We start from the raw sequence: 23,002 nt of genomic DNA, 5'->3' as shown, positions 1-23,002 counted from the left end.
CTGTTGAAGAGCTGCAGTCAGGATCAAAATTAGAAAATTGAGAGATGACGCACAAAATCAGCTCTCAGTCTATTTCTAGTATAAGCTTGCATAATAGCTTACCGTTATTCTTCCGCATTTACTTCATATGGTTCGGTTTTTATCCATTTCTCATAAACGCATACTACTTTGAATATGATAAATACCTACAATCGGAGGAATACACATTTATGGCTTGTTTATTCGTTTTCGGTGGGCAGGCACTCTCTTGGTTGGGTGGTAGATGGGGTATGGGCTGGCGTACCCTCACAGAATGCACCAACGCACGCTCTCTTCAGACCGCTTCGTTAGTACGCGTCAACCCTATAGAGCACCGTGGAGAAGCTGAACTCGTCAAGCTCGACAACAAAGCCGGCGTTTACAGCTTCATCTATCAATCTGACAAGTACGTCTTCAATGGCGAAGAATTTACCCGTTTACCCTTCCCTTGCGACACCAAGCCACAATTGAAGTCATTTAAACACTCCGCGGGTTTGTCCAGTGGTGATGTAGATACCTTGGTTGAGAAATATGGCAAAAATATCTACAACATCCCGGTACCTACATTTATGAGCTTGTTCGCCGAGCACGCAGTAGCGCCTTTCTTCGTCTTCCAGATGTTTTGCGTTGCACTTTGGTGCATGGACGAGTACTTCTGGTATTCCCTCTTCACCGGCTTCATGTTGGTAGTCTTTGAATGCACCGTCGTTTGGCAGCGTCTTCGTACCCTTAACGAATTCAGAACAATGTCAATTACGCCCTACACCATGCCAGTATACAGAAATGGTAACTGGTCTGATCTCATCTCAGACGAACTCGTTCCTGGCGACATCGTTTCGATCGATCGTACAGGAGAGAACTTGGCTTTACCATGCGACTTACTCATGTTAAGAGGCTCAGCTATTGTTAACGAAGCAATGTTGTCTGGTGAATCTACACCATTACTCAAGGAATCAATAGAAGCTAGAGGTGACGAGGAAGTATCTGATGTAGACGGAAACGATCGTAATCTTCATGTTTTATTCGGTGGTACAAAAGTTCTTCAAACTAACCCACCATCTCCAGAAGATGTTGCTGCTCACGATGGTCTACTCACTCCTGATGGTAAGGCCTTAGCTATCGTTCTCAAGACTGGTTTCGGTACCTCCCAAGGCCAACTCATTCGCACAATGTTGTTCTCATCTGAAAAAGTTTCAGCTAACAACTTTGAGAGCTTCTTGTTTATTGGTTTCTTGTTGATTTTCGCCATCGCCGCATCAGCATATGTATGGATTAAAGGAAACGAACGTGGTCTCAAGAAAAGCAAGTTAATTCTTGACTGTATTCTCATCATAACTTCAGTCGTACCACCTGAATTACCAATGGAATTGTCATTAGCTGTTAACGCCTCACTCGTCGCTCTCTCAAAGTTCGCCATATTCTGCACCGAACCATTCAGAATTCCATTCGCAGGTCGTGTAGATGTATGTTGCTTCGATAAGACTGGTACAATCACAGGTGAAGATTTGGTAGTTGAAGGTGTAGCTGGTATCGCTTCAAACCCTAGAGATTTGATGCCATTACAAGTAACACCAAAAGAAACCACTCTCACTTTAGCATCCTCCCATGCGCTTGTCTTACTCGATGAAGGTGACGTTGTCGGTGATCCAATGGAAAAGACTACTCTTGAAGCTTTAGATTGGAAACTTGGTAAGGGTGATACAGTAGCTCCTGCAAATAAGACATCTAAACATAAGCACATTATCAATATTAGAAGGAAATTCCAATTCAGCTCAGCTTTGAAGAGAATGTCTACCGTCAGCAATATTGTCGATGGTCAAGGTCAAAAACGCACTTTCGTTAGTGTCAAAGGTGCACCTGAAACTATCAAAAACATGCTTAAGGATTTACCGGAAGGTTATGAGGAAACTTACAAATGGTTTACTAGAAAGGGTAGCCGTGTCCTTGCTTTAGCATGGAAAGACATCAAGGCTAACAATACAGAGGTGCGTAGATTTCTTTTTGTCATAATTTTCAGTCTAACAACCGTCAGATTCCAAACCTTCATCGTAATGATGTAGAATCTGATCTTCACTTTGCTGGTTTCTTGGTTTTCCACTGTCCACTCAAGCCTGACGCCGTAGCAACACTCAAGATGCTTAATGATTCTTCACACAGAGTAGGTTTGAAATTAAATTAGGATACGTTTACTAACACAAATCTAAGTGTATTATGATTACAGGTGATAACCCACTCACAGCTCTCCACGTTGCAAATGATGTTGAAATTGTTGACAGAGATGCACTCATTCTTGACGTCGCTGAGGATGCAAAAGATGAAACTGATTTGGTGTTTAGGTGGGTATATTGTTCGAAGATATTTCAGTTTACTGACAAGCGATCAGATCTGTTGACGAAAAGACCATTATACCGATCGATCCAACTAAACCTATCGATAAAACAATTTTGAGAGATCATGATATCTGTATGACAGGTGCTGCACTCCGTCAAATCGAAAAGAATACCGAAAACTGGCATGCACTTATTCAACACACCTGGGTATACGCTAGAGTCAGTCCAACTCAAAAGGAAACCATTCTTACTACATTCAAAACATTGGGATACACTACATTAATGGCTGGTGACGGTACAAACGACGTCGGTGCACTCAAACAAGCCAGAATCGGTGTCGCCTTATTACAAGGAACAGAAGATGATCTTAGGAAGATTGCCGAGCATGCAAAAATTGAAAGATTCAAGAAGGTATATGAACAACAATTGAAATTCTCCCAAAGATTCAATCAACCACCACCACCGGTTCCTAAGGCAATCGCACACTTGTATCCAGATATGGTTGAAGCCCAAAGAACGGCGGCTGCTCAGCACTCAGTTAGCAGACAAACTCAAACCCAACCACAGCAATTCAATATGTCTGCAATTACTGAGAAGATGGCTGATATGGAAGATGATAACGAGCCACCACAAATTAAATTGGGTGACGCAAGCTGTGCAGCACCATTTACTAGCAAATTGTCAAACGTTAGCGCTATTGCTAATATCATCAGACAAGGTAGATGTACTTTGGTTGCTACCACCCAGATGTACAAAATTTTGGCTTTGAATTGCTTAATTACGGCTTATACTCTTTCAGTACAATATCTCGATGGTATCAAAGCTGGTGATTATCAACTGACTATCTCTGGTATGTTGATGTCTGTTTGTTTCCTCTGTATTTCAAAAGCAAAGGTGAGTTGGATACGCTTTACGAGAGTTTATATCTAACGATATCACCAAGCCAATTGAAAAACTCTCAAAGGAGAGACCTCTGACAAATATTTTCAACTTCTACATCCTCCTTTCAGTATTGCTCCAGTTTGCTATCCACATTTTCTTCATGGTTTATATCACTGACCTTTCAAACACCTTGGAGGAGTGAGTTTTTCCGTTAAAGTTTAGCTCCACTAACAAAAAATAGTCGTGGACCAATTGACCTTGATGCAGAGTTCAAGCCATCATTACTCAATACAGCTATCTACCTCCTTGGTTTATCACAACAAGTCAGCACATTCGCAATCAACTATCAAGGTAGACCATTCAGAGAGTCATTGAGAGAAAATCCACCTTTGATGTATGGATTGATGGGTGCAAGCGCTGTCTCCTTCTGTGGTGCCACGGACTTCTTACCTGAATTGAACAGATGGTTACAAATTGTTGAAATGAGTTACGGAGTGAGTTTTTCAAAATTTGAAAAATGACCCCATTCTTACAAAATTACTATAGTTCCAATTCAAGCTTTGTGGATCGATGATTCTTGACTTTGTATTATGTTACGCGGTTGAGATCGGTTGCAAAAACTTATTCGCAAACCTTAATCCGCCTGAGTTAGTAACCAGAGGATCGTAAGTCTTGAAATAACTCGGAATTTATTTCTAACAAAGCATGTGATTTTAGGGAAAGAAGGGAAAAGCGTAGAGAAAATAAGAAATTAGAATAAATTGAATGACGTTTGTTAACATTTAAAGAAACGATAATTAATATTCATATCTTTAGTTTGGTATGTTTGAATACGACTTGGCGTGTGCTTTTAGTGCGAGATTTGAATCTCGGTATGAAGGAGGCTCGGAATGAAGATGGAGAAGGCAATTTAAAACTCAGGAATTTTACTTGTTAAACTAAGACTTCTAAGTTTATTTCAAAAACCCCACTCTCTTTATAGTTTTACGGCAGTTTTACGAACAGCGCCATAAAAGACATAACAACACGGACTCTTAAGATCATATCTCTCTATTAAAACAACACAGCCTGGATGAATGAACTACAATCTTTCGAACAATTCAAAAAGTTCTATAAAACAATTTTAAGTTTACAAAATGTAAGACAGTTAATTTGGCTACCTGTCAAATGTCAAACGCGAGTTTGAATTGACGTAGCAATTCCTTGATTAGAGCATGCGCTAACAGCTCTTGATTAGAATAAGGAATCTATCTCTTCTTATGATTTATTAAACACACTGGATTCAATGACTGGTAAGTTTCAATGAATTATAATAAGACAAAACTAATACAAAGAGTAATAGATACCCCAAAACAACAACAACGTACTCAACAACAAAATAATGAAGATATCATACCAAGAAAAAAAGTACTCGGATTACTACAATTCTTAGGACCACCAGTGGGTTGTAAGGTGTTTCAACACGTTAGCGAATTAGCCACATTACCTGGATTGGATTTGGACTCTGGTATGTCAAGAATCGCTTTTATGCCAATCTGGCTCCATGTCCCAGCGGATAAGGAATGGGATGCAGAGGAGATCTGCAGAACCGGATTGAAGTTACCACAAGGAGGTGTCGGTAACAAAGCACCTGTCTTAGAAGAGCATTTATGCAAAATAGGTAGACCAGATATTGTGAGTAGATGATATTAATTAAAATAGCTACTAATGAAACTGCTAGGGTATCGAACACTGGTATGAAATGGGTGACTGGGTTTGTTCAGAGTGTCGTTTCTTATGTTGGGCATCCAAAAACGAGTGTAGGGAATGTGGTGCGCGTGGAAATGATCCAGTCAACAAGTCTCAAGTACAGACTGCACGCCCACAGCAACCACCAGTCAGAGTCGCGTTGAGAAATGCTCTTTGTGTTGAGGCTTTGGACGCCTTCGGTAAAGGTGAAACAGTGATGTTGATATCCGGTGGAGAGAAGATCGAGACAGGCACGGCTGCATCCAGACGCTCCCCAGAGGCTGACAAGAAGAGAATACCAATTACACCAGTCAAGGTGCACTCGAATATACCACCAATGCCACATTCAGCACCTCTCCCAATGCGTAGTGGCTCAGGATCTTCCATTGGCTCTGCCGGAGGAACATCTAAACCTCCTGCCACAGCTACTGCACCTAATGCCCCTGCTCCGGCTGCTGCAACTGTAAAGCCTCCACCACGTATCACATCCACTTCGCCACTGCCAACGTCGACCAGTTTCGATACGACCTGGATGCCAACGGCAAACTCAAACACGTCCATCTTGTCAGAGAACAACGGTTTCTTATCAAGACAGCGCTCTAGAGCAAACAACTCAAGACGTAACCCACCTACACCACTCCTTCCTATTTTCGCGTCTGGCTGGTCACAACAAGAACGCACGCTCTCTCCAACTCCTTTGAAGAGCAGCACTGGATTACTTACACCAATTTCCTCACCAATATCTACCACATCGGAAAACTTCAACTTGGCCGACCTGCACATGGATGCGCAGCCTATTGAACGTAGACCTTCAACATCATCGACTACGGTTAAACCAATTGGACCGCCAAAGCAAGGATTCAATATGAGCTTACCGTCACCACCGCAATCAGCTAACTCGTCACCTAACAAGTTTGACCCATTCAACGACCCTAAAGACATACCAACAACTCCTTCTGAGCAAGACGTCGAGGATGCGCTATTCAAAGCATCAACAGCACTCGTGGAGTTTTGCTTAAACTGATTATCTATCTACTTTATTAAATATCAATGTAATTATTTGAACAATATACATATTTATTTCAATTTTCTGGTCTAATACATGTAATCTGACACGTGAATTTGTTCATTAATTGGCTGGTTTCAGTCCGGCAAAGTTCGGCAATTTTAGTGGCAATTTTTTTGTTCAAATACACGGGGACTTCTTCTCTATTCATATATTTTAGCTTCATACTTTAAAATTTCTTTAATTACACATACCGGCGTTGGCCGTGGTTTGAATTGACTACGTTAGCGCACATTTAATGAAGAAGATGCTTATAATGAGTGAAGACAACAAATAAATATAATTTTCTTGTTATCAGACTTGGGATTTCCTGTTATCAGACTTGGGATTTCCTGGATCCACCCCACTCGCTAATGATCTACGTGGTGTCATATGCAATCATTCAATCAAAGAAATTATGAATGAATTGTGCATTTTTGTAATTCCAGAGTGTTTATTTACCTACTATGATGCTTTTAATGCCCAGTTGACATTCAAAGTTGTAGGATTTGCGTATATCTCCGCTAGTAAAGCAGATGGGGAGGTATAATAAGTTTCTGTGTAGTAAAAAGTACACGCCAAAAAAGATAAAATAATTGTTTTTCTACATTTCGTTGTCAAATTAAGCCGACGTCTGTCTGAAATATATGCAAGGCACAGCCTGATAACTTACACGCTTACTTAGACAGGATAGATAAATAGGAGTGTATAATTTAATTAGGTTGTCTAATTCAGAAAGCCCTGCCCTACACGATAGAGCTTTCAAATAGACAAATTGAATAGTCAGACTGTACATCCCTTTGTCTTTGGTAGTATATAAGCTCAGGAGTATCCTTTGACTCGAACTATCATCAACAAAAAAAAGATTAATTCGTCAATTAATTAAATGTCACCAAGCCAAAAGAGCACGGATGTCCAATGTGGGGAACTCGACAGACTCCGGTACGTTGCAAACATTCCTTATACATCAACGTTGACGATGTCATCTAGCAACGGCGTGTTAGGACTAGACGATCTGAAATCACTCAGTAAGAGATCCAAGCATAGCTATGGTCAAATCCCAGTCAAGGATCTGCGTAAATTCAAGAACAACAAGGGTTTAATTAAGGATACAGAGGAATTTTTAGTCCTCTACAAGTTCCATGGACCACCTTCAGATGATTTTGAGGTCTTCTCCCTCGACGATTTCAATAAAGTGCCATATGTACGCGGCAAGGATATACCAGCAGACCAATGTGCACTTGCATACCTCCCTATCAAGGTTATTCTACCAGCTGGTGTCACTCCTACGCGTGAAATCATTACATTTTTCCAGGAGAACGAGTACATCCAGCTCTTGCAAGCACATTTGGCTTATCATTGCATACTCTACTTTGAAACCACAAAGGTTGGCTGGTGTAGAGCTGGTGACTGGTTCTGCAACATCTGTAAAATGATGGTAAGTTTATGTCTCAATTTTGGTCTCATCTTTCTGACAACTGTTTAGAGCTGGGCAAAAAGGACATACTGTCACCATACAAATTTACACAAGGATGACACCCCAATGGTGTTCGTGAAGAAGGATATTGCGATTTGTATGCCAGAGGTTGAGACCGGCCTTGCTATGGGTAACCGCGTCTTCGCGCTCTCTGGATCTTACTTAGGAATGGAGGTTTTGGATGGCAAACCAGGAAAAGGCAAGGCAGGGGCCAAGAACAAGAAACAAAGTCAACGCAATTCGCGCCATGGTGGCGGCTCTAGTCGTAGCTCTGATAGTAGCACTTCAACCGCTCCAGCTATTGTCAGCCCTCCAGAAGTTACACAGCCGCAACCACAGAAACCTCAATTGAGTATCACAACTTTTATGAGCCAATCACCATCGCTCAACAGTATCAGCAACTCAACTAGCAAACCAAGCACTACATTCGAAAGAGCATCAAATGTAGGCGTCATAGGCACGAGACCACGACAAAAATCGGATCCTGCCAGCAACATATTTAATACTCCGCAAGTTTATAAACAATCAGTTGTAAAGGCCACACCCTTGAAACATAGTGCAAACCTTCCAAACAGGTCACCAGCATTCAACTATGCTAGTGTCGCACATTACCCACAACAATTACATTCAAGAGATTTGTCAAGGGATCTACCAAAAGAATTATCTACAGATCCACCACAACTAAATGCAACTACTTATACATCAAGCAACTATCCATTTGCAGACTTATCTAAATATTCACCTATCAGTGATTATAAGAAACACAATGGTTTATTCCCATCAAGCTCATCCAATGATGGTTTCTCTGGTCCTATGTTAGGATTATCACTTTCATCACCAGATAGCAGCTACCTTCAACAATCTTCACCTGAATCGTCACATCTCATGCTATCCACATCCTCAGTTGAGAGTTCACCAATTGGAAGAGAATATCAAAATAACAAAATACCGCGTTCATCAATTAATCCAATTGACAACTATTCAATAAGATCAGAATTAGCATTAAATAATTTTATGCAAGCTTTAGATAGGCGTAATGATCATTACATCAAACAAACCGGGGTGTTCTACTAAATTAGTCATCTTAGGGTATTTTAAGCGCCCTTATTATTTATTTGGATAGAATTTAACGGATTTTCACGTTTGAATTTTAATATTTCCCACAAACTTTTCACGCTTAAATTGACATAACGGACAATATTGCTATGGTTATATATACGAAAAGATACTCAGCTGCTCTAAATTACTAATATACCTCATTCTACCTTTTTTCTTTGTATATTTGTTGATCAAAAATTTTCCCTTTCACAATATCAATCGATTGACAAATACTTATAAAACATTTAGAGTGTAACCTGGCTTTACAGGTATACCAATAAGTTTATTTGTAAACCATGGCCGGTGTACCACGTAAAGAAGTTTGGATATGCAAGAGATGGTGAGTTCCCTGTATCACTCTTAGGGTAGCTTACTTTATTTTACAGCTTTTGGTAGGTTTATAATTAATAAAGAATCAAGCTTATATTATTCGTACAGGTATAACGAGATTGAATATCTCTGGTGCACAAAGTGAGTTTGTCGCCTTTGTTATTGCAATTCTGATATGTTTATTACAGTGATATGCGGGAATGCGACGGAAGGAAGCATACCGATATCAAAGATATTATTAATGTTCCTACCCACTGGACTATGGAAGATGGAACTTACTCAGGCCGTCGTCGTTAAGTTACTCTTAGAAATCGTGGCTAATATCACTTCGATTTGCATACCAAACTCGTTTATATATCAGATGATCAACAAGCTCTAAAAGAATAATCTATAATATGTACTAATATAATTTAATCGACCCTTTTGTTTGATGAATTATCTGCGATACGTGTCATCGAAGTTGTTTACCTGACAAACACCCAAAATACGCTGCCGTTTATATGTTTCTGATGTTCGAAAAGTAAGTCAATCGGGTAAGTCAAGGGACATAAGTCGACTCGCCCAGACTATTAATTAAGTGATGCGGCGCGTGCAAGACATAATCGATGTTGGCATCGTCGGCCGGGTAAGCATTTAGCAAATGTGCCTGACATCTTGCTCGGTTATCATTTACGTTATCTTAATTAAATAACATTTAAGTGCTTGAAAATTAATTAGGCGGAATTAATAGGATTGTGAAGACAGTGATGCCCTTTAAAGACGCTCCTGTTTATCAAAAGGAATCAGACATAATACAGAAACATGACGGCATAATCGAAGGGAAAAGCCGCATTTCTAGCATGTTTGCCTCATCTGTTCTTTTATATGCCAACTATTATCTAAATTCACAAGTAATCATTAAATTTACTGTGAAAATCAACAAAGTGCATGGCGCATGTATCGGGGAAGGAAGAGGAGTTGTGTAATATTACAGTGTAAACACCTATTTTTTGCTCTTTCTCAATTATCCAATGCTTTGCTTTTGGTTTTTATTTCCTGCTTCAGTCAGTGTTTTAAAAATAATGTATAATAATTATATTGTGCGGATTTTAAAAATTGATTTAAGTTGATTGTCATTGTTGAACCCTCATAGAGAATGGTTTTGTTTTTTTTTGTCTTGATACCATGTGCTAGATGTCTTAATTCAATTTATTCCAAGTGATATGCCAAGCTATGGTTTATATTGAAGAAAATGACTTACAATAATCAAGATAAGCGTTTTAACTTTAATCTTTGTTTTGCCCTTTTCAAGTCTAGCTTATCTCGTATGGAGGACAAACGTCAGCTGTTCTCGTTCGTTATGCGTTCATTAATCAACTCCATTGAGTCCGGAATTAGGACACATAAGTAGAACGATGATGACAGCAGACAGGTTAAGCGCTATAGGATGTTGGCGTTGTACTAACTGCAATTATTTAGTGCCAGTAATATATAATCGGTGTACAATGTGAGTGTGGACGGTATCAATTGATGTAAAGATATATAATTACAACTAAACAGGTGCGACAAACGTAAAGATAAATCCCGAGAGCCCTAATATCATCAAGTCTTTCTTTGCTTCTTTGTTTCTTTGTTTGGTAGCTTTGGTGATAACAGTCGGGCTTATAAGCAAATTTCAACAAATCAATCACAACTAAAAATTAGGGATGTATATATAATTTTAAACTTCCTATTTACACTTTACATATCTATTATAAAAATTATGCAATACCTCGTTAGTTATACTCATAATACGGACTTGATGATCAACTGATGATGATGACAGTGGAACTGCATTGTTGATCAACATAGAATCTGGGTTTGTGGTAAATGTGGTACAGAAGTACCTTTAGTTTGTTTGCGTTGCTTAAAGTAGGTTTAATAATAGCAAGACAATTGTATGCATGAGTTGACGCGTCCTCAGACCTGACTGCAATGGCCGAAGACCAACTTTATGATAAACTAAAATGTAATTTTGACAATGACATTTGATTTTATTTTGACAGCTCATCGTCTTCACGTTTGACAGAGTTCGAATATAATGGTGAGTCCCGAGAGGGGGAAAAGCGAAGAAACAGACATGGTTTAACGTATTTTAGCAACCATTTGCTGAATTATGGATATGTACAGTCTGTAGATTCGTCAATCCCATCCAAAATGTGAAATGTGAACTATCAGGTGCAGGTTGCACAGGCGTTAGACCAGAAGGTAAGTGGTAGTATAGAATTATTATATTCTTATTAAAGATATAAATTACTAGACAAATCTAATTAATTTAAAAAATATAAAATGTACTTTTAATTTAATTTATGACAGTTGGCAGCTCTGAATTACGTTCAACATTAGGAGGCAAATTTAAAATGAATCTGAGCTATAGCCAGCAATTAGATAGCTATAGTCAACAAACTCCTCAGCAGTTGCCTCAGGTTCCGCCCGGTGGTCGACCATTCAGATCACGTAAACAAAGACCATGCGATTTATGTGAGACAAGCTGATAGATATTTAAGACATACGTTTACGTTTATCCAGGTAGAAGATCTAAAACGAGATGCTTTATTACGGAATCTGGTCCGCCATGTAACGAATGCAAGCAAACCAACAAGCCTTGTACATTCCAAGAAGCTCCTGCGAAAAGGAAAAGGAAGCCACCACAGACTGAGCAGGATCAAAATATACAGCCTGGTCCGCCTACTACTTCACAACCCGTCGCAGGTCCAGTCAGGAATAGGAAGCGGGGTACTCAACCACAGACGCACCAACCAGCTGGTTCACTTGACGAGATTAATTTTACACCTTATATACCCTCAGATATGTCCTCTTTATCCAACGTATTCGCGTCTTTGGATTTGAGCACGCCTGAATCACATGAGCCACATTTAGTTAGTTCAGCACCGGATGATATTAGTAATTTATTACCACCCGGTCCCTCATTAGTTAGACAATTGTCCTTAGACCCCAATAGACCAGTTTTTGCGGTTTTCGAAAGAAAGCCCCATTATAGATCATCTTTGGATCCCGGTTTGGCGTTGTTAAGTCAAGTTGATCAGGTTTTAGCTCAGTGCGACTGTAGTAGAGACCAACTCATTCAGAACTATTTGTCAATAGTTCACCCAGCATATCCAGTCTTGCCAGATGGTAATCAAACTACACCACCATACCTTCTAGGCGCAATTTATTCCTCTGCATTGATATTCACAACTGACCAGACGTCCATACCAATCAACGCTTGGGCCATTCTTCACGTCGCTACCCATCCTGATTTCGATAAACCGAAGTTATCAACTATAGCTGCAAACTTACTTGATCTTAATGGTCGACCTTCAATGGACCCACGTGGTAATTATTTAGTTTTAGCAAGAACAGTTGCTCAGGCGCAGCTACTTGGTTTGCATTTAGACCCGACCGACTGGTCAATACCTAGTTGGGAACGCGATTTGAGAATAAGATTATGGTGGGGATGTGTTATACATTCCTCTTCTATAGCGGTTTATGAGAATCGTCCAACTCATATATCACCAGCTGATACTGATGTTCCGCTGCCATCACTCAACAGTCTTCCACAACCATCTTCTTCTGCCAGATCGTTCAGGGGTATGTGCGCTCTCTGCCACCTTCTCGTCAGAACACATGAAGCACTGGTAACTGTTAGAGCTAAGAGACAAAAAACAAGACAAGAAAAACTTCAGATTGTGTTTGTTTTGGAACATGAGGCTGAGAAGTTTTATAATGAGTCGATACCACTTGAAAAGAGTCCAGGAACATTGTCTTTCCAATGGGAGATTATGGGCTTGAGATTGTTTTTGAGAAAGCAGGCATTGGAATTCCAGTACCATGGACAACCGCTTCCTCCGCCAGATAACCAATCAATGGAGTTGGTTAATATGATGGTTGATTTCTTATCTACGTTGACAGAATCAGATATTAGAGGATATTGGTTGATATACGCTGCCAACCATTTCACTTTGCTTCTCACAATGTTAATCAGGTTGTGTTTCTTCAGCAAAGAAAGCGCAATGACTCCTTTTATAAGCCAAAACACACAGTCTTCTCCGCTGGGATTATTAGCTAAATACTCTCTAATATTGCAAAGTACAGCAAAAAATTATAAGTGGGATCTTGTTCATAAGGCACTCGAGAAAGCTGCAGACGTTATGGTGAGACTGAGAAAATATCATCGGGCGGATATTTTGTTGGCTTTAGAAGGTAAATACGTTTATGAGCCTTCACATATGACACATAGTCATAGCAGATCTGCTTCATTTAGTAGTCATAGCAACAATAATGCTGCTGCCGCCGCTGCTGCGGTAGCTGCTGGTTCACAGGCTGCTGCTTCATCGCAACCTGGTAGTCAATCACAACAAACAACTCCAAAACACGCTGCATCGGGTCATGATAAGTCACCCGGCACGACCACAACTGTTCCTGTAAAACATAGAGCTGGATCACTCGATTATAACTTTGATCTCCAACCATGGGATCCTAATAATATTTTATCTACTTTAGAGGTTCCTACTGCTTATTTACAAAACAGTCCAAGCTTTACACCAACATTTGACAATTGGAGTGGACAATTTATGACTAACACAACCTCGTCGACAGGTGGTGTAGCTGCTAGTCATGAGATGCCAGCAAATCTTTTAGGTATAGCACCTGAAGATGATCAAAATCCTCATGAGGTACATCTTAATACTATGGCTACTAATGATCCTTTCTATGATGATGGCTCAAAAACAATTGGTAGTTTACATGGTTGGTAATTTCTGTTGTAATAAAAGGGAAATTTTCTGTACACTTTCTTTTCTGTATAATTAAAATTATGAAATTAATGAAACCTATTCTTTTACAATTAAATTAATCAAACCATTTCTGTCAAGTTTAATGGCATTTCGTCAATTTGAGTAGCGTAATACTGTTCAATATCTCTGAGAATTCTGACATCCTCAACAGTAACGAACTGAGCACAGTTATTAGGTTTATGTTTGTAAATAAAGCAACCACTCACATTAATTGCTACACCTTTTCTACCAAATCTACCTGATCTACCTATTCTATGAATGTAGTTCTCACGATTACTTGGTAAATCGTAATTAATAACGAGTGATACTTGTTGAACATCAATACCTCTAGCCCAAACATCAGTTGTAATCAAAACCCTTGAGTTACCACCACGGAATTCGTTCATAATACCATCACGTTCTTTTTGTGGCATTTCACCATGCATTGAAGAGACCGTAAAGTTAGCTTCACGCATCTTTTCAGTTAACCAATCAACTTTCTTGCGAGTATTACAGAAAATAACAGCTTGTGTGATCGTTAGCGTATCATAAAGATCGCAAAGAGTGTCAAATTTCCATTCCTCCTTTTCAACAGCTACAAAGAATTGTTTGATACCTTCTAAAGTAATTTCATCTCTTTTTACTAATATTCTAATTGGATCCGTCATAAACTTTGTCGTCATTTCAAGAACATCGTGTGGTAATGTGGCAGAGAATAAAACGACTTGAGTTGCTGGTGGAAGATATCTGTAGATATCATAAATTTGGTCTTTGAAACCCAAGTTAAGAAGTTCATCAGCTTCATCGAGGATAAGCATTTTGATGTTCCTCGTACGGAGGTTACGACGTCTAATCATATCGTATACTCTTCCTGGGGTACCAGAAACGACGTGTTGACCGTAATCGAGTTTGCGGATGTCTTCTCCAACGCTGGTGCCACCAATACAAGCGTGACATTGAACTGACATGTAATCACCCAAAGCAAGTACAACTGATTGAATCTGTGTGGCTGTAACTGTGTTAACCGTGTTACCGATATTTTATATATGGATCACACACCTAATTCACGTGTAGGACTCAGTCTGATGAATGTTAGTCTTGCCTATATAGGGTGCATCATTTACTCACACTAAAGCTTGAGTATCTCTGATGTTTGTATCGATGGTTTGTAATGCTGATATAGCAAAGCTGCTATCGTTAGCTGATGTAGATAATCATCAATAAGCTCACCTTCCAGTTTTACCTGTACCAGATTGCGATTGAGCGATAACATCTCTACCCTTAGTAATTGGCACGATAGCTCTCTGCTGGATAGCTGATGGCTTCTCAAAGTCTAGCTCACTGTTAGTGGTAGCATAAACAGAAAAGATAGTACGGACTATATGCGTAAATACCTCTAATCAAATCTTCCTTTAAACCCATTTTATCAAAGCTGCTGGCTACCTGTACCTCCTCGCTGCTCTCAAATACTAATTTCTCATCGCGTTCGTGATCCATGATGATGAGCGTAAGTAAGAGAGAAGTTTGATAGTTTTGGTCTATTTAGATAGCATTATAATCAAAATAAAAGCAGATGACGATGCTTATTGAATGATTATCTACTTCCGCTGTTTATCCAAGATTCCAAGACGGAAGATAAGTTATGCATTCACTGTAATGTGATAAAATTCTACGTTCATTCTATATGTCATAATCTTAACGCACATAACGCACATTCACATTCAACTCACACTCAGTTCACACAAAAGATGCCCTCAGTTAGGTACAAACTGCGAGAGTTGCCTATCTGGGAAGCCAGCAGGAGAATACCCTGAAACAGCGAGCTTATATAGTGTGAGTTACTCGTAAACTTACTATAACAGGTAATTCAGATGTCACTATCTGCCAACAAATTCTTCGCCTAGAGCACTAAACATTCATTTGGGGAATAGGCCCGAATATAAATACTCAAAAGTCTTTTGCCTTTTTACCATAATGTTTCTCAATAAACTTATCGTATGTGTTTAAAAAGTACGCATGCTATCAGCTTACACAGTCAGAATTATCCTGTCAACTTGTCTTTGCCTAATTGCTGGGTATGTCCTATGCCTCCACATGATAGCAAACACCGAGAAAGAAAGACAAGTGGAGGTCAATATCCGTCATTATAGCGTCAGCTTCACTGTCTTGCTCTCGACTTGCTATCACGTCACCCAGATACGTCTAACAACGATTTAGGTATGCGGATTTTGCTTCAACGTTAATAGAATTCAGGAAGAACTCTGTATAAACCACTTCAGCTGTAGGGGTAAACGTCCACCACTTGAGGAGTTAATTTTGTAATCGACGCCGGCAAGCATACCCAAAAGTGACTAGAAAAACTATCAAAATCTAACAAAGCAAACCAAACAAAAACAAGGAATTCTCTGCTCTTTTCTTTTCATTAAAAATATGACGCAATGTTCATGAGTGAGTTTAAAAGCATAAAGCAAGTAAATGCATATAGTTTAATTTTAAGATCTTATTATGTTGATTGTGATTTTCCTTTTTTTATTGTCACCGTAAATCTCAAACCCAGGTATCCACTAAATTCCGTTTGGACACATTTTCATTCGCTGCGTATCATGCCGAGAAGCGCATGGGCGGAGATAAGTAGCACTGTTCGCTCAGTAAGTGAAGTCCATAATGGAATAGATAGAAAATTACCGACGTTTCCCATGGAATACTGCCGGTTTAAACCAAATCTGCCAGGATTCGATCGTGCGCAGAGACCCTTGCCAAAAATAACGAACGCGGGGTAGCTCCCAAAATGCCGGCAAAGCTTTAAATACTTTATTATACTAGTAAATGTACACTTTTGTATCATATATTCTCGACACCGTCCAGGAACATTTGGCTGATAGTTTACTCAACCTTAGTGATCGTTGCCGGCCGGTCATTTTTATTTCGAATCTGGAAAGCTTGACAGCTTCACTTTTTTTTATCTTCTTACACTCCGCAATATCAAAAATGCTACAAAACCCCCACTCAGAGTCTATCTCAAGGTCTACGTCAACCAGTACACAGGTGCGTCTCACTATCTCGTATGACGGTCAAGGCTTATTTGGATGCATAGCGCACACAGTCAATATCTGATCCAGGCGTATCAAATGTGAACTGCCATTGGAGCTGCGATATCTGTGGGCTGATGTGCAAATCCCTACATGAATATTGTGAGGATCCCTGCGTAAGTCGTGGAAGATCATACTAAAATATCTCTAATAATAAATTTAGTGTTCGGGCAGGAGACCTCCTAGAAATAGTCGCAGATGGTACATGTAGACTCTCATACCCACGACTACAACACCAACATACCTCACACGAAGACTCACAACCAATACCAATCTTAATTAAAAGTACATCATGCATTTGAGTGTCCTTATGTTCCAAGAAAAAAAGAGAATAATTAATATCTTAAACACTGTCATTGACTTCAGGATGCTGTTCATTGTATAGCTCTTCATCGAAGGTTTCGCCGGCAGATTCTGCCTTCTCCCTAGCAGAATTCCTATCCATTATAGCCAGTCTATACCTTTCCTTCTTCTCATCGTCTGGCGAGTACGATCCCTGCCAATGCCATTGACCCATTTCAGAATCGGGTTTCCAAGCTTGATCGATGAGCTGTGCTTGTTTGACCCACCATTCTGGGAGCTTCAACCTGAAATGCTTTGTTAGTTGTAATATACAAGACATGAAGTTACTTGCCAATGCAACGCCAATGTGCTCTCCTTCAGTGCCAGTTGATTCCAGTCACCCATATCCCATAGGTTGTCAACTCTCTTAAGTGATTGCTTTGGGTAGATGTAATTTAAAGACTGCATCCATTGTCCAGTTCTCGCATCCTCTATACCCTGTTGGTGAAGTGTGCTTATGTCACTGTTTCCAATCCATTTCACCAGTGGCCATGATAATATATATGCCAAACCTCTGAAGTACTCGGGGAAATGCTGTGACCTTCCTGCTGACGTGCCCCAGTAAATGTTCTGGTTGCAATCAAGCTCTTTTAATGAATTCAACAGTGCGGGTATGACCAACATTGTATCATCATCACATTTAGTCACGAATTGTGGCTGGAATGTCTCATTCTTTGCGTGTAATTGATGAAGATGCTTGTAAAAATGGAACGTCTTACCGTTGTCCATATTCTCTGGTATATCCAAACTCATTATATCAGCAAAGCGCTCTGATTCCTTGAGTATTTCTTCATTTTCTGTATTATCACTCGACTGTGCGACAATAAAGCTGTAATCGAGGATAGACTTATCAATTCTATCGAAGTAGTTCGACATTAATGTGCGTATGAGACTCCTCCTATCAGATTTTTCTGGTGTACTGAAAATACCAATAAACAGCTTTGGTGTTTGCTCAGTGTTACATGTGTGACTGCTAGGCGGTGGACTGCTGAGTAAACCATAATCAGGCTCTTCGAATGACCTAGAAGGTGGGTTCTTGTTAGTGTATGGCTGTTTATACACTTCGTTGTGAAGATTATACGCCTCGAGGATGTTATATGGTCTAAACAGTGGCTCTTCTGCTGCAGGTAGCGTATCGTATAAAATAAATAATATAGCTGATATTAACACAGCTTCTATTACAGCCAGTTTTATGTATTTCATCCTATAAGGATGCTGTCCTCATAAAAGTCCCTCTAAAGGGGAGCCAAGACCGAGTTTTATATATTTATCTAAGCAAATATGATAGCCGAATTATTTTGTACAAAATTATGAGAAATTTCTTCTTCTTTATCTATTAATTGTAATAAATTATCCAATTCCGAGCTATGTATGGCTTCCGGTAGTATAATCAATTGGTTCCTGGTGATTTCATCGCCGTATGGGTTTATTATGCTACGAGAGTTAATCTTCTGTAGATTATGTAGTGTCTTATCTACGTTAATCACATTCTGTTTACAGTTATTAGTATCAATTTTCACATTCCCAGTTACAAAACCTACGTAATCATCTAACAATCTTTTTGCGCGTCAAATGTATCGGATAAAAATACTTTCGTAAACTTACACTATCCACCCTTTCATATTTTGTCTTCTAGCGAGTGCGCGATATGTCGCATAGACCCAGTAACTTTCCGCAACGAGCTCGACTATATCTCCATACCTGGCATTTTCAACAGTTTGCAAGTATTTCCACTCTAGATCCTCACTCCATTTCAGCCCGAATAAGAGATCAACTGGGGCAGAGACTGGATAATGTGCTCTTAAACGCTCTCTATCTCCTATACTCCAGGCATCAACAAGATAAACCACTGTAAGCTTATCGTAGTCATCTACATCGTTATCTATTGATGCATATGGTGTGTGAAGGTATATATTAGCCATACTGCTATCAAAAGTTGCATCTATGCTATCTGTACTGTAATCATTGGTGATGTTGCTACTGCTATTGCCGTGGGTGCCCTCGTATATCCTACTTAAATCGAACGATACATCTACCAGCGTTTTCGGCTCTCTGTCATAAACTTCTTTGATCGACTTAATAGAGTAAATTGTCAGGAATAGTATAGTAGCCACAGCCATCCCGGCTACGAGTCTACCTTTACCTATCATTGATGACGTCTGTTAAGAACTGCGTTTAGTTGAGGTACAGTCAAATCACGAGAACTTGGCATAATTTATTTATATCGATGGCTATTCACCATTAAAATATTGCATAACATTCCTCACCTCGTCAGATTTTCCGTACTTAGATATTCCTATCTTCTTCTAATCGGCGAATAATAGATATGAAATGATCTCATGGTGATTTTAATATTATAAAATGTATCGGTTGTATTACTGGAATATTATACCATCATTATCTCCATAAGGCTTAATCGTCCATCATGTAGAGTGAAAATCCATATCACATCATTGTAGCAAGACTATGTGATCAAGAGGGTATTTGTATTGATCAAGAGCTCATTATTATATCATATTCAAAAACAATCCGTGTATATTTCATACAAATCTAGACACAAAGATGATACAATCTGATAATAATATCGAAGGTGAGACTACTTCCCGCAAATCAACAAATTGATCCCGCGTGAATGCGCTTGCGGTGTGCTAAAGGAAGCCGTCACACAGACGAGTATCATGTCAATTAGGTCGATAAGAAGATTACGAGAACTACCATATTTGACAGGATTTGAGGTAACGTCTACGACAGATATTTGAATGTTTCACATTTGATGGACAGTTCTCATTTATGTCTCGTCTATATTATGACATATCAGGTTGTCAGAATAGACATTAATTAACGTGACAAAATGGGAACACAATCACTAATGTCTCAACAGACTGCAAATGAAATTGACACAAACTGTGACAATTCTCTAGTAAATCTCAATAACCAATAACATCGAGAGGATAACACAGTAATAAAAATTTTATAATTTGAACTTTTTCAAAGATTTTCAATTAATAACAAATTTGACAAGATTGATGCATGCAAAAATGCAATCATGCAGCCATTTTAAGCACCTTGTGGAGCTTCCTTGTAACTAACACAAGTTTCTTCACCCATAGCCTCCAAGATAGAAATCATGAGGTCCTTTCCATCATCGAAGTCAGCTTGGATCTTCTCACCTAATTCGCCTTCTGGTACCTTGACGTCATCCTTTGAGTCACCGTCCTTCTTTAACAAGTTTAAGAAACCGTCGTCAATGTTGACCAATTGGTATTCTGATCTTCTGACGTTTGGAACATCCATGTTGTGGGTTGATGGTGAGACATCTTCGTACTTCTTACCAGTGAAGATATCTAAAGCGACAAGGTTGACCTTTGCGTGACCCTAAAATTTTAGTTAGCTCTTATATTCTTAAGTATAGCAAACATTTTAACTTACGTGCTTACCAGTCTTAGAGGTGGACATATCGACGATCTTGCATGGTCTACCCTTGATAACAACGTGACCGTTCTTTCTTAAAGCGGAGCATTGAGCTGGGTAGGTCATGGCGGCACCAGCATCTAAAGAATAGCATATTAGTAATTATTCTAACACCTCCGTCGCTATTTTCAACTCTAGCAAAATTGCTAAACTAAAGCCTATAGTGACGGGAACGAGCGGACTAACCGGCTGATTCGAAAGTGACTTGCTCTTCGTTGTCTGACACTAAATAATATATTAATATACTGCATTATAAATTTCAACTATCCTCACTCTTTAATTGGCGTTCAAGAGAAGAATTTGAATTCAGACGCTCAAGAAAATTACAAAAAAAAATTAAAAGGAAAAAATATACCGATGAAGATACTTTGATTTCGATATGTACATTTCAGATATTGCATGTACACTTGAGTCACTAGCAATACTGCACTGCTTCAACTGCATTACGTTACATCCATAATTAGGGGAAATAATAATCCATGGACTAGTCCTACATTCTCACTTGTCTGGTTTTCATGGAATGGTTATTAGTATTCCTTTTGTTCTTAGCATCGTGTTATACATCTAGGTGTCTCAGCGACCATGTTAATAATTTTGAGTTCCAAAACCCTCACCAGTATACTACCTATTTCCTCTCCAGTATAGTCTGCTTGTACTCACTATGGTAGCAAATCGCAGATACAGCATTATTAGATATCACGTCATAATGCTGATACCTCTTCTTCAGAGCGTAGAAGCGAGAAGTCAAACTTTATATGAAATATATTTCACGGATATATCTGCGGAAGTTCCAGTCTTAGCGATATTTTCAATCAGATCGAGGTTATCGTGAAGCTAAAACAAATTTTTAACCCGCTACTCTATGGCACATGTGGTAAGACCTTCGTCACTACTATAGCGATAAAATCTTCTCTTTCATATATTATCCGTGATACGAAACTATCATTCCCGTATCACAATTGACGCTTGACACTCGCATTTGTCCATCTTGCATGTTACTTAAGATGTATTTTAGTGTCATTCGTGTCTTCGCTTTGAAAATGTTACATGGGTCAGAACTAACCTTACCCTAACGTGTAACGTGTAAAGTGTTAACGATCTCATTTCTTTTATATGGTGAGACCACTAATATATAACTGGTGAATGCTATCTTTGTGCTAATCGTTTATCGACTAGTACGCTGCCTTATAAGTCTCGTCTGTCCTCACTGTTTATTTGGCATTCATATGAACGATCAAATACTGTAGCTTACATTAGATTTAAAAAGGATTAGATTTGGAATGGAACATAGAAGCATATACTCGTGCCATAGCCTCCCTACACGATAAAGCGATCAAACATATAAAAAGAAGAAACTTGAGAAAACAATCATCCTATCTGTGCATTTCAATCTGGCCTCTGTGATGACATTGAAACGAAAGTTCTACTTTTAGATGTAAATTATATTTATATTACATGCATCAATTAATGCAATATACATTATTTTGCCCAGTCTTTTATTTTGTGATCCCAGGTTGCTATCAAGTGCCCCTTCTCGTCCTTCTCTTTGCCTGGAACAACATGTTGTCTACCATATGTAAACTTATGAGAGCCCTCATGGAGGACCGGTGGGTGCTTCATTCTCGTTACTCGCTTGTTAAAGTCACTAGGGAGGACTCTAGCAAGTGCAGCAAGAGGTGATCTTGCTTTGAATAGTGCGTTTGAGGCCACAGCCGAGCTAGGCAGAGCAGCAACTGGTCTAAGTTTATCCGCATAGTTGTCACTACTGTCCTTCTCTTTGTTAGCCTGATAATGTGATGGTCCTGGCGCCGTGGCTTGACTTTTAAGACCGGCAGCTGGGAAAACACCATATAAGGAGTCCGATGCACTGAAATCGCTCAAGGTAACTGCAGATAACAGAGTTCCAACTCTTTCTCTGCTGACGTTCTTGTTGTTTGCCTTGTTCAGTTGTGGTATTTGAGCAGCACTTGAGTGAGCATTGAGAAGGAGGGCGAGGAAGTCGGCCTCAGAGACACCCTCGGGTTTTTCTACAGCTGGCTCGCTTTCGATTGGCCTGTGGGTGTGCAAAGAAGACAATTGCGATTGGTTGTATGGGATTGGGTTGAGGTATGGATCGTAAATGTCGTCGTTGAGGTCTTGTTGGCGTGGTTTTGGCAGTTGAGGAGCCAAATGTATGTCTTCTGCATCTGGCTCCTCCTCGATTGCTGCAGTTTGGGCTGGGAGATCTGGGAAACCAACCGGAATGAGCTCGTGTTCGTCCTTGAAGCGTTTTCTTGGTGGTGAGATGATATTCTCTACATCATCGCTTTCGTCCATAACTTCTGGTGGAGCATCTGGTTGAGTGTCTGGTTCGCCGAAGAGCTCATCGTCCTGTTCAATATCCATATCGGAAGAGGTCC

General features: G+C 39.5%; 9 protein-coding genes across 9 annotated transcripts; 5 read left to right on the top strand and 4 right to left on the bottom strand.

The window, feature by feature from the left end:
- Positions 1-44: 44 nt before the first annotated feature.
- Positions 45-3,990, top strand: WALSEDRAFT_14923 (hypothetical protein; the record flags this gene model as incomplete). The annotated part of the gene is made up of 8 exons (XM_006956081.1): positions 45-2,003; positions 2,051-2,176; positions 2,224-2,354; positions 2,402-3,242; positions 3,292-3,428; positions 3,472-3,724; positions 3,777-3,895; positions 3,948-3,990. 8 exons carry the CDS (start codon positions 45-47, stop codon positions 3,988-3,990), a joined length of 3,609 nt encoding a protein of 1,202 aa, XP_006956143.1.
- Positions 3,991-4,496: 506 nt separating this feature from the next.
- Positions 4,497-5,982, top strand: WALSEDRAFT_67203 (hypothetical protein; the record flags this gene model as incomplete). Its single annotated transcript, XM_006956163.1, has 3 exons — positions 4,497-4,522; positions 4,573-4,904; positions 4,951-5,982. Exons 1-3 carry the CDS (start codon positions 4,516-4,518, stop codon positions 5,980-5,982), a joined length of 1,371 nt encoding a protein of 456 aa, XP_006956225.1. The 5' UTR covers positions 4,497-4,515.
- An 868-nt stretch (positions 5,983-6,850) lies between these two features.
- Positions 6,851-8,092, top strand: WALSEDRAFT_59258 (hypothetical protein). Its single transcript, XM_006956162.1, has 4 exons — positions 6,851-6,945; positions 6,994-7,441; positions 7,490-7,654; positions 7,680-8,092. The coding sequence occupies exons 1-4, from the start codon at positions 6,890-6,892 to the stop codon at positions 7,830-7,832; spliced, it is 822 nt and encodes a 273-aa protein (XP_006956224.1). The 5' UTR covers positions 6,851-6,889; the 3' UTR covers positions 7,833-8,092.
- Positions 8,093-8,874: 782 nt separating this feature from the next.
- WALSEDRAFT_62217 (hypothetical protein) lies at positions 8,875-9,205 on the top strand (the record flags this gene model as incomplete). The annotated part of the gene is made up of 4 exons (XM_006956161.1): positions 8,875-8,918; positions 8,965-8,970; positions 9,017-9,049; positions 9,097-9,205. The coding sequence occupies 4 exons, from the start codon at positions 8,875-8,877 to the stop codon at positions 9,203-9,205; spliced, it is 192 nt and encodes a 63-aa protein (XP_006956223.1).
- A 2,039-nt stretch (positions 9,206-11,244) lies between these two features.
- WALSEDRAFT_59257 (hypothetical protein) lies at positions 11,245-13,300 on the top strand. The gene is made up of 3 exons (XM_006956160.1): positions 11,245-11,407; positions 11,456-13,129; positions 13,176-13,300. Exons 1-3 carry the CDS (start codon positions 11,287-11,289, stop codon positions 13,232-13,234), a joined length of 1,854 nt encoding a protein of 617 aa, XP_006956222.1. The 5' UTR covers positions 11,245-11,286; the 3' UTR covers positions 13,235-13,300.
- On the bottom strand, positions 11,287-16,090 carry WALSEDRAFT_59254 (DEAD-domain-containing protein). The gene is made up of 7 exons (XM_006956159.1): positions 15,741-16,090; positions 15,081-15,696; positions 14,932-15,034; positions 14,830-14,889; positions 14,761-14,783; positions 13,929-14,710; positions 11,287-13,880 (listed from the first exon to the last, which is right to left on the bottom strand). Exons 2-7 carry the CDS (start codon positions 15,196-15,198, stop codon positions 13,782-13,784), a joined length of 1,185 nt encoding a protein of 394 aa, XP_006956221.1. The 5' UTR covers positions 15,199-15,696; positions 15,741-16,090; the 3' UTR covers positions 11,287-13,781.
- A 1,022-nt stretch (positions 16,091-17,112) lies between these two features.
- On the bottom strand, positions 17,113-18,369 carry WALSEDRAFT_56136 (hypothetical protein). The gene is made up of 2 exons (XM_006956158.1): positions 17,421-18,369; positions 17,113-17,385 (listed from the first exon to the last, which is right to left on the bottom strand). Exons 1-2 carry the CDS (start codon positions 18,333-18,335, stop codon positions 17,134-17,136), a joined length of 1,167 nt encoding a protein of 388 aa, XP_006956220.1. The 5' UTR covers positions 18,336-18,369; the 3' UTR covers positions 17,113-17,133.
- A 364-nt stretch (positions 18,370-18,733) lies between these two features.
- On the bottom strand, positions 18,734-19,252 carry WALSEDRAFT_27046 (hypothetical protein; the record flags this gene model as incomplete). The annotated part of the gene is made up of 1 exon (XM_006956157.1): positions 18,734-19,252. The coding sequence occupies one exon, from the start codon at positions 19,250-19,252 to the stop codon at positions 18,734-18,736; it is 519 nt and encodes a 172-aa protein (XP_006956219.1).
- An 817-nt stretch (positions 19,253-20,069) lies between these two features.
- On the bottom strand, positions 20,070-20,893 carry WALSEDRAFT_31055 (translation initiation factor eIF-5A). The gene is made up of 4 exons (XM_006956156.1): positions 20,877-20,893; positions 20,790-20,828; positions 20,562-20,683; positions 20,070-20,507 (listed from the first exon to the last, which is right to left on the bottom strand). Coding segments are annotated over exons 1-4 (480 nt in total). The 5' UTR covers positions 20,878-20,893; the 3' UTR covers positions 20,070-20,189.
- Positions 20,894-23,002: the final 2,109 nt, after the last annotated feature.

The sequence above is a fragment of the Wallemia mellicola genome, assembly GCF_000263375.1.
Source record: "Wallemia mellicola CBS 633.66 unplaced genomic scaffold WALSEscaffold_2, whole genome shotgun sequence".
In the NCBI taxonomy this organism is placed as follows: Eukaryota; Fungi; Basidiomycota; class Wallemiomycetes; order Wallemiales; family Wallemiaceae; genus Wallemia; species Wallemia mellicola.
This window is presented reverse-complemented; position numbering and strand designations above follow the sequence as displayed.

Coding starts and splice junctions, on each gene's coding strand:
- WALSEDRAFT_56136 (XM_006956158.1), bottom strand. CDS start 18,335: ATGAAATACATAAAACTGGCTGTAATAGAAGCTGTGTTAATATCAGCT. Junction 17,386..17,420: donor CATTGGCGTTGCATTGGCAA/GTAACTTCATGT, acceptor CAACTAACAAAG/CATTTCAGGTTGAAGCTCCC.
- WALSEDRAFT_31055 (XM_006956156.1), bottom strand. Junction 20,684..20,789: donor AGTCACTTTCGAATCAGCCG/GTTAGTCCGCTC, acceptor GCTATTCTTTAG/ATGCTGGTGCCGCCATGACC. Junction 20,508..20,561: donor CCTCTAAGACTGGTAAGCAC/GTAAGTTAAAAT, acceptor CTAAAATTTTAG/GGTCACGCAAAGGTCAACCT.
- WALSEDRAFT_59254 (XM_006956159.1), bottom strand. CDS start 15,198: ATGGATCACGAACGCGATGAGAAATTAGTATTTGAGAGCAGCGAGGAG. Junction 14,890..14,931: donor GGTACAGGTAAAACTGGAAG/GTGAGCTTATTG, acceptor TAACGATAGCAG/CTTTGCTATATCAGCATTAC. Junction 14,784..14,829: donor AGAGATACTCAAGCTTTAGT/GTGAGTAAATGA, acceptor AACATTCATCAG/ACTGAGTCCTACACGTGAAT.
- WALSEDRAFT_59258 (XM_006956162.1), top strand. CDS start 6,890: ATGTCACCAAGCCAAAAGAGCACGGATGTCCAATGTGGGGAACTCGAC. Junction 6,946..6,993: donor GGGGAACTCGACAGACTCCG/GTACGTTGCAAA, acceptor GATGTCATCTAG/CAACGGCGTGTTAGGACTAG. Junction 7,655..7,679: donor GATCTTACTTAGGAATGGAG/GTTTTGGATGGC, acceptor AACCAGGAAAAG/GCAAGGCAGGGGCCAAGAAC.
- WALSEDRAFT_59257 (XM_006956160.1), top strand. CDS start 11,287: ATGAATCTGAGCTATAGCCAGCAATTAGATAGCTATAGTCAACAAACT. Junction 11,408..11,455: donor ACAAAGACCATGCGATTTAT/GTGAGACAAGCT, acceptor ACGTTTATCCAG/GTAGAAGATCTAAAACGAGA. Junction 13,130..13,175: donor TATTTTGTTGGCTTTAGAAG/GTAAATACGTTT, acceptor TAGTCATAGCAG/ATCTGCTTCATTTAGTAGTC.